This window comes from Lathyrus oleraceus, chromosome 2, assembly GCF_024323335.1.
Source record: "Lathyrus oleraceus cultivar Zhongwan6 chromosome 2, CAAS_Psat_ZW6_1.0, whole genome shotgun sequence".
NCBI lineage: Eukaryota > Viridiplantae > Streptophyta > Magnoliopsida > Fabales > Fabaceae > Lathyrus > Lathyrus oleraceus.
In genome coordinates, this window is record NC_066580.1 from 146,084,105 (window position 1) to 146,094,396 (window position 10,292).

At 28.3% G+C, this 10,292-nt stretch overlaps 1 protein-coding gene across 1 annotated transcript; it reads left to right on the forward strand.

The window, feature by feature from the left end:
* The first annotated feature begins 3,177 nt into the window (after window positions 1–3,177).
* On the forward strand, window positions 3,178–5,077 carry LOC127118566 (non-specific lipid transfer protein GPI-anchored 31). The gene is made up of 3 exons (XM_051048779.1): window positions 3,178–3,691; window positions 4,432–4,479; window positions 4,670–5,077. Exons 1-3 carry the CDS (start codon window positions 3,343–3,345, stop codon window positions 4,864–4,866), a joined length of 594 nt encoding a protein of 197 aa, XP_050904736.1. The 5' UTR covers window positions 3,178–3,342; the 3' UTR covers window positions 4,867–5,077.
* Window positions 5,078–10,292: the final 5,215 nt, after the last annotated feature.

Below are 10,292 nucleotides of genomic sequence, written 5' to 3' on the forward strand. Positions count from 1 at the left end.
TGCACGAGCCTTGAAAAAGAAGAATTGATAAATTTATAAGTTGGCCAAAACAAAATTAATCATCACTATTTTTCCTTCTAAAGAAATCTGTTTCCCTATTCACATAAAAAAGTCTCTTTCTCATTTTATTTCCCTTATGTATATTTTCAATATAAATAAACATGATCTATTTGTTCATAATTGTTACCTACATACATGTCATCAAAATAGACTAAGAGACAGAAAGTTTAGAAGGCCAATTCCAATTTTGAATTTTACATTTTAATATTAAAAAGTTTAATTTAGGGTAGTCTATTTATAAACAAAACCATTTTTTACAGAATGCAGGGTTTCCATTTTTTCTCAATTAGTAGGTGCATTGTGTTATATTCTAAATAGGTAAAGTTGGCATGTGTACGAATTAGGGACGGTTCTTCTATAGTGCATACCAATATCAATACCAATAGCATGCGACACGTATATACTTGCATTTTCATCTCAAATGGATGCTGCAGCCACATGGCTAGGTAGTAGGCACACCTAGTTCCCTTTCAAAAAGATATTCCACTCTCTCTTTTCGCCATAAATCATGCAAAGTTGCAAAACTTTTTCCCTTAAAAGAAAGTAAAAATTGAGAAAAACTCAATCAACATAGTATTAGTTAAAAGACAGAGTTTAATAAAGATTTATATAAATTGATATCTCTCAACTTACAAAATCAGTTTTATGGATTAAAAATGTTTCTTTTAGTTTTTTAAAAATAATTATTTTTATTTTTAAACAGATTTTTAGAATAATGTTTTTTTAAATACTACAAGTCATTTTAAATTCACCTTTTTTCTAAATTAAAAAAAATTATTTTGATATCTTATAACATAAATATATATTACTGAAAATTAAAATAAAAATGTTTGAAATAATTTAAAATTAAGTGATTTTTTAAAATTTTAATATTTTTTTTTTAATAAAATGATAAAAAAATCTAAAATAAAAATTAAAGAATAACCATTCAAACAAAAATTTATTTGAAGTTTTTATAAAAAAATTCTTTATTATTTTTTAAACCAAAATATGTTACACAACAAAAACATGTAACTTGTGCACCCTTGATGATGATGGGATGCACCATATACTTGTAGTTTCTATTTGAAGGTGTTTAATATCCAACTTTGCTATGAAAGGAGTCACTAAAGATCTAATAAAATATCTCAATGGATTTTATTTTTGTGTCATGGTATCATGTGGTGATGAGACCATTTTATATTATGCTAACAAGGTCTTGATCAAACTACATGGGGACGATTCTTTGGTTATACTAATAATAGGTTTTAAAAATACTTTCAACATGATAGATTGATTGATACTACTGTGCATGGTGTGATGCTCTTCTATTTCTCAGTGAGTTGAATTTCTTTATAGTCAAGCAAGGAAGTTATACCTTAGAGATAAACATATTATATTAATCTTAGAATGCAACAAGGTGATTCGTTGGAGCATCTCATTTTTACTCTTGTGTTACAACCCTTTATTCATAAGATCATAGACCATTGCAAACTTTTTTTTCATACTTAATATCGCGTTGACCGTTGTATATGATTCAAATGAGGTGGTTGAAGCCCTTAACAATATTTAGAAGACGTGTCAGAATTGAGCCTTGATTTTAATATTTATAAGAATGAGATCTTTAGATCTTTGTGTGATAGGAGTAAACATTCGTGGAAGGTTGTGTACCCTTTGGACATTCAGAGATCGGTGTTGGGATGAAATTGCTAGGAGGGATTGTTAGTTGAGATAAAGGATTTATCAGAGGGTTATCCATGAAGAGAGTTGTCATGGTTGTTGAATTAATGCAACTTCTTCCATAACTAAGATATCCACAAAGTGAGCTTATTATACTTTGATCTTATATATATATATATATATATATATATATATATATATATATATATATATATATATATATATATATATATAAAAGAAGATATTTGATTGATAAAAAGTTGTGACAAGGTATTGAAGAAAGTGTAGTTGATTAAGATTCTTTTTTTAGGAACCTTCAATGGAAGGTGGCTTCTTAACCTATTATTGTTGTGGTTTGGGTTTATATTCAGAAGTACAATCTTGAGTGTTACAATATCATATATTGAGAGACAATGAGATATGTTGCAGGAACACTGATTTTGACAGAGTTTTGGATAATCATAGTGGTAAAATTCAGGTTTTGACCTTAACAATTTTACTAGCAATGCAATCGTCTCCCTTAAGGCCTAACAAGTTTTGACGAATGCTTCTTTTTACAGTAGAAGTGTTTAAAACATGGAAGTAAAGTTTGACATGACCAAAATATAGAAATTAATTTTTAGATGTTTGCAAGCAACAGATGCTCGGGATTGTGTCATAGTTATTCTCATTGATGGACTATGGTAGCATATGTCATTAGTTCAGTATCATACTATCCTTAAGTATATCCATGTGATTATATTATTTTCTGATGATGTTTTCCCTATTTGCTGTAAGACATGTCTAAATACCATAAGGGAGCAAGAGTTTATTGTAGGGAACTTTTATGCTTTAAATATCGACATGACTTTGTTATAGATGTCTTTTGGATATATTTATGCAAATAGAAGTATCATTGAAGAAAAAGATACTTGTGAACTTCTTAACCAATAAATATTCTATTGTATAGATTGGTTGGAAGAATACATGCATATACAAACTTGACTAAAATTTCTTCACTTTTAGGATTATAGTTTTTTTTTATATTAAACAAAGTGGCTAAATATGAGAAAATATATTCTTATGACAATCAACATACTTTTATACAATTTATTTTTGACAATTTTGACTTTCATATATCGCGATTTTTTTTTAAAAAGATTTAAAAGGTTGTCCATATTAATATCATGTCTCCTAGATATTGGATTTAAAATATGCTACTTTTAAAATTAATAAAATTCTAAATAGTAATAATAATAAACAACAATTTTGATTATGCATGTGTTACACGTTTCTAGTAAACAAATTTAATGTGTATTGAAATTATAAATACATTTATAACTTTTTTATTATCCACTTTAATTCTTGAATAAATTTTTAAATAATTAATTTAATTCTCAAATACATTTTATATTTATCAACTTAATTTATAAAATTACATTAAAAATACTTTAAGATGCATTTACAATTTCTATCTACTTAGATATTATAATTAACTTCTCCATTCAATATTCAATATGACCAAAAATACTACTATAAGTTAAAAAAAAATTAGTCCATTATTCCCAATTTTCTACTCAAATCTATTTCTATTTAACACTCTCAATCAAACCCCTTATTCTCTATCACTCTCTTTCTTCAGAAATGGCTTCAAAATCCTCACTCATTCTCTGTGTTCTTGCAATCTGGACCTTTGATTTAGCTCAAGGTGGTTCATCAACCCATCATCAAGCTCCAACACCATCATTGGACTGCACAAATCTTGTCTTAACGATGGCTGATTGTTTGTCTTTTGTAACAAACGGTAGCACAACAACAAAACCAGAAGGTAATTGTTGTTCTGGTTTGAAATCTGTTCTCAAAACTGCTCCTTCTTGTCTCTGCGAGGCGTTCAAGAGCAGTGCTCAGTTTGGTGTTGTCTTGAATGTCACCAAAGCTACCTCTCTTCCTGCTGCATGCAAAATCTCTGCTCCTTCCGCTACTAAATGTGGATGTAAGTCATTTCTTTCTTTTTTTTCTTCCATTTTATTATAGAGTTTTCCTTTTGGATAGTTGTGTTGACGAAGAAAGTTTCATTTTTTATATATATATCTGAGATATTGGGTTTCTTCATTGTTCTCCCATTTGAGTTTTTTTCTCAAATTTTCAATTTTTATGTCTTTCTGGGTTATTTTGTTTTTAGAACACTCTATATGTTTTGTTTTTTTTGCATTTACAATAGAATTTGTTTATATTCTTTTTTCTAACAGCGTTGGAATTTAATTTCTTAAAAGTTGAATAATTGTAATGCCGCCGATTTAAACCTGTGTCTGAGTTATGGAATGTTCGGCATAACTATAAGCTAAATTGTGATGTCGTGAGTTTGAATTTACGTTTGTGCTGTCAAATGTGATGTCACGAGTTTGAATCTGCGAGCAGTCAGTCAAATGCTCGGCATATCTATCCATTGATTTGGCTTAACGAATAAATTTGTTTCTATTTATAGTATTTGTGTAGATCAAATAGACCAATTGAAGACAGATATGAATAATGAAAGACACATTCAAAGACAAGTTTTATTTTGATATGCAATTAAGGTTTAAATTGAATGTTAACTCCATTGTCTATTGCAATGTATTAATTCTGTTTGTGTTTTTCTTTTTCATTATGTAACACCACTTTGGGATGGGTTTGTTTGCTTTGAATTTTTTCCCCTTGATCATGTTAATCACTATCGCCTTATTGTTTTTGCAGTGTCCGAAACTCCTACTTCCGCTCCTGCTCTTGCTCCTCTTGCTCCTGGTATGTTTCTCACTTACCACTATTTGCCGTAGTCACAAATTTGCCGCATTGACATATTCGGTACAGTTCAGTCTTGATCTAACTGCCGCTGCGAATATCGTGAATGCGGCGAATTATATGATTAGAGTAGACCTGATTTTGTTTCTCACTTAGTATTAGTGTTTTCAATTGAGCTATTATTTCTTTGTAGCTGGAGGACTCTCTCCACAATCATCTGCAACATCTCCAACATCTTCTGGTTCATCATCTTCAAGTTTGAATGGTCCTGTAAATGAGTTATCTCCAGCACCAACACCATCTCTAGGGAGCACAGCAACAGAACTATTTGCAATTTCAATGAAATCCCTACTTGTTTGCCTATTGGTGGCTATAATATCACTTTTTTAAAATGAGTTTTCATCTTTTCATTTTGAGATCATAGATGACATGAGAGGGATTCTTTTGATGCTTTCTTTTGAGCTTTACCATTATAGTACTTCTTATATGTGTGACTTATTATAGTAGGTAAAAGTTCATTCTAGGAATGACTCAAACTTATTTACAACTTGTACCCTCTTTATAATATTATTATATATGGCTACATATATTTATATAACAATTTGAATAGCTATATTATTTATTGTTGTTTTTGTAAGAAGTATTTGTGTGTAAGTAACATCTAGGACTAAAATGTAATTTCAAGTAAGCACTAATATTTAGTGCTAGAGTTTTTTCACAAAATGGTGTTCATAGTCATCACACACAACTACCTACCTCTATTGGCAAAAGTATTTTTGGTGGAGAAAGATGCCCGTGTGATGTGCTAATTGTTTTTATGGTCATTACTCACCACAACCACATAGCTTGGTGAGATTACTTGTTAGACAACAATATCCCTAGGATGGAAGTCTAATAAAGTATCCTTGTGACATGGTAGTTATTATGATACCATGTTGTTGGAAGATAAATAAAAATAAAAGATTCTACCTTTTGTGGTCAAATTATGACACTTCACAAACACAATGAACATTTAATTCAATTGTATGCTTTGACCTTTTGTCTAGCAAACTAGACAAAAGGTAGTTGTTTGCATTGATCATTTGCTTTCTACTTTCGGCCCGTGCTTAATAAAAGAAGAGTGAATGCATAAAACAATTATTTATTAGAAAAAAAACTTAAGGGAATTGTTTATTCCACTATAAGTATAAGTATGGAAAAATACCCAATAAAAATTCGAAATTACTCCTCAGATTTAAAAGTGTATTTTCTGACGTATCATTTTCACATCAAAATACGTCATAAGTGAGTTTCACTTCATATTTGTTCCAAAATTTAATCCGGAAATGTATTTTCGGATTCACCTTATACGCATCTCATGTATTCCTAACTAAGTCATACTCATTTCGACATAAATTGATTCAGAGATGTATCTCTTTAAATGCCTCAGACATGATACAGAGATGCATTTATGTATTCACACCAGACAGTAAACTTTGACTTTGTTTAATAGATACACTAATGTAATTGACGATATATTATAATTATACTATCATATTAAATTTTATATAAATTAAATCATTCATTTATTAAATAATATGAAAATGACATATATAAATGAATAAATTCGAAATCCATAATGAAATCAAAATATATTACAAACGATAATGAAGTTGGAATCCAACATGATGTAGGAGATCAACCCCTTTGATTATGCATCCACCTAATGATACCGAGGAGCATCGTTAGACAATAGAAAACATTAACCTTGACGCTCCTTTTGGACCATTTATTCCCAACTATCATAAATAATTTGTGGCACACTCCATACAAACGTTGAACATCATTCGTATAAAGTTGATTAACTTGTGTCCAAACCGATTCACACGTGATATAAAGACAGTAGATTGGTTTAACATTAGGAAGAAGAGAAGACTTGATTACACTGCACAATTAAGCATACATTTGTTCTCATTTCTCCTTTTCAACAGCAACCACAAACATACATTTGTTCTCATTTATCCTTTTCACCCGCAACCACAATGTCAGATTTTGTGGTGAGGTGATCCTTGTAGCCTTAACCCTGAACCCATAATTTTATATCACCGACCCAATTATCGTAATTGGACCTAGTCAACTTTTTGTTGAGAGTGGAGAAGTGACATAGTTGGTAAAGATGTTCTTCGAACCAGAGGAGTCATTAGGAGCTACGACGAGTTCTTGAAGGACAAGAAATATTGCACAAACGAGTGAGAAAGGGTTGTTTGAACTAGAGCACGATTTTCCGTGAGTTGAAAATAAAAACTTAGACCCGATCTGGAACAAGTGTAGTAAGGCGAGTGACACTTTATAAAAATCGTCGGGATCGACCTCCAGATGCGCGGTCACGCGCAATTCATATGGAGGTGCATGAGGTCCATGCACAGAGGCAAGGTTGACGCGTGCGGGCGCTTGCAGAGGTTTCTGATGGTGAAAAAACGGGAAACAGCCGGATCATATGTGGCGCTTCTGCCGATAGGGTTGGTTTGTCGGAAGGTCGTCAGGAATAGTAACGACGACGACGATAGTGACCGAAAAGAGGATGCTGGAATGAGTCACGACAGAGGATGGAAGGAAAATCAGAGTTAGGACACGATTTGCCAAAAAAAATCTCATTGAAAAATAATGGATCAACCGGATAAAGCATAGGGAATGAGTGACTCTCAGTTGACTTTGGATGCCATGTCTAAAAATAAGATATTGAGAGATATTTGAATAAATTGTATCTCAATAACACTACAGAAGTTTTATTATATAGTGAAATTTACACCTTACACAATTAGTTACATCGCTTATACAATTAATTACATGTGAAGAATGCTAAGATATATTCTATTCTATTATAAACCTAACTAAAGAATATTTTATATACAAATATTAACACATGTTATTCGTCACCTAAGCGAAAATTAACTATATATTGTCATTTAGATGGAAATAATTAATTTGATATGTTTGAAAAATTAAAAAAAAATTAAATTAATGGATCAACTGAATTCCAAATATAAGATAAGAGATGGAAAAATAAAATAAAAAAGGATATTTTTAAAAAATAAAATAAAACAATTGTAAAAGAGTAATCTCAATGAAATATTACACCCAAAGAATCATCCTTGCATTTCTTGTAACTCCCCTTGTAGTGCCGGTGTTGCGAGAATAGTTAAACAAATCCAACAAACAAAAGAATTAAAAATCACAATCGCTGTGATGTGATCTTTATGAAGACAATAAGTAACATACAAATCATGTGATCTTTTGAAACTATTTAAACCCTTGGGTGGATATTTTTTAGATGTCATTTATCATTATTATTTTTAGGTGAAGAACATGTGATTTTTATAACAGTGCTCACCGAATTTGGAGATTTTGTTTTCTCTTGAATTGAATGTCACTCCTTATTCCATTTTTTTTTGTCTAACCAAAAACAAAAAAGCAAGGGAGACAAGTCATGTTTGACTAAACAGCTTGTCATCATTTTGGAGTAAAACTATAGAATTATGCAATTGTTAGGTAATATGAAAAGAAAATATATTAATAATTATGCGGTACACCTTTTTTTTATAGTGTCCAATCAATTCATCTAGGCATTTTAGATTTGAATATGCAGGGCAGGGTCACAATTAAATTTATTAAGAAAAAATTCATTTAATTTATTCATTATATTCACCATTTATTTTGAATTATTCATATATATATATATATATATATATATATATATATATATATATATATATATTATATATATATATATATATATATATATATATATATATATATATATATATATATATATATATATATATATATATATATATATATATATATATGTATAATCCATTCGATATATTTTAAAGAGTTATTTTTATTTTTGAATATATTTTTAAAAAAGTTATTTTTTCAAAAATATAAAAAATTGATTTTTTTTAAAATACAAAAAAACAATTTTTTTTCTTGGAAATAAATAAAAGTCAATAGTTTCAAAAATACAAAAAAAATATTATTTTTTTTGAAAAAAAAAATGATCTTTAGAAAAATACAAAAAATATTTTTTTTTCAAAAATACTAAAAAAAAGCTATTTTTTTAAAAAAACACAAAAAAATATTTTTTTTTCAGAAATACAAAAAATAATTATTTTTGAAAAAAAATTAAAAAAAAAAAATACATTTCCCCAAATTATAAAAAACTGATTATTTTTAAAAATAAAAAAAAAATTCTGAAACACAAATTATTTTTTCGAAATAAAAAATTTATTTTAAAAAGATTTTTTTGAAAATAAAAAAATCAATTTTTTCAAAAATCAAAAAATTACTTTTTTTTTTGGAAATTATAATAAAAGAAATGATTTTTAAAAAAAAAATCAATTTTTGTCAAAAATAAAAATAAAAATCAATTTTTTAGATGGATAGAATTAAATATTTTAAGAGAACTTTAATAGATGGATACAATCATAGAATTAGATATTTTAAGAGAACTTTAATAGATGAATTGAATTAGATATTTTTTTTAAAAATTTAATGGATGGGTGGATAAATTTTATCTTGAAAAAATTGAATTAGATATTTTAAATAAAAATTTAATGAATTATTAATGGATTAATAAATTATTTTAATCACTTTATTAACAATCAAATTCATATTCATTTAATCTATATATTTTGCCATGAGATTTGTAATGTAAATTTTAAATTTATAAAAAAAGTGAAATATATAATAAAATAAGAATGAAGATTCATTTAATTTTTTAAGAAAATGAGAAAAATTTAATTTAATCCTTCAGACGAATTTTGTTTAGTCTTTTGAAAAGAAATAAACGGAGATAATTTAATTATTATCTTACTTATACTTTCTTTTTTACGAATAAAATATAACATCATGATTTCACTATATTTATTAACAAAATAATTTTATTAAATATTTATTACAATTTATATTTTATTCATTTTATTATAATAATTTATGTTTAAAGTCATTTAGGTCATTTTATACATACACGTATTTCTTTTATTTTATATTAAACTACTAGATAATAGTTTTATTTTATTATTCTTTCTTCCCTTGTAATTGTAATAGTGATTTATTTATTTTTAAAGACTATAAATTGCTTTTATTTTTGTCAAAGACAATTGAACTTTAAGACAAAGGGTAAATCGATTTTCAAGATTTTTGTCAAGAGACTAAAAAGAGTATTCACTATTTTCTATTGCTAACGTGAAGGAAAGACTAATGTGGGGCATGATATTCAAATAATTTCAACGTATATGTCAAACTTATGGATTATTGGGAGCCCAGAGCACTAATAAGACTAATGCTCTAAGACTATAAGAAATGGAGACACCACATCTCAACCCAAAATTTTAAGGTGTTAGGTAAATGAGTATTTGTAAGTAATTTAATCTCTGCCTTTTCATTTATAAGAATACTCATTATATACAAGTATGATAGTGTCTATATTTGGAAGCTAATAATATACCATTATGATGTATATCAATTATAGATATATCCTAATAATTATACTAATTATAGAGATATTCTAATACTCCCCCGCAATTGAAGCGGGAGGTGGACGGACGCTAAGGTTGTCTCTGAAGTCTTGAAAAAGTATGAGAGGAAGTCCTTTGGTAAAAATATATGCGATTTGATGTTTCGAGGGGATATGGAGAACCCTGACTTGACCCCGAGCGACCTTTTCACGAACGAAATGAATGTCCATCTCAATGTGTTTCGTTCGTTGATGCTGAACTGGGTTACCCGAGAGGTAGATGACACTAACATTGTCACAGTACACCATGGTGGCTTTA

Excerpts from the sequence above, each read along its gene's own strand:
- LOC127118566 (XM_051048779.1), top strand. The coding sequence starts at position 3,343 with ATGGCTTCAAAATCCTCACTCATTCTCTGTGTTCTTGCAATCTGGACC. Across the intron at positions 3,692-4,431 it reads TTCCGCTACTAAATGTGGAT|TGTCCGAAACTCCTACTTCC; the intron begins GTAAGTCATTTC and ends TTGTTTTTGCAG. Across the intron at positions 4,480-4,669 it reads TCTTGCTCCTCTTGCTCCTG|CTGGAGGACTCTCTCCACAA; the intron begins GTATGTTTCTCA and ends ATTTCTTTGTAG.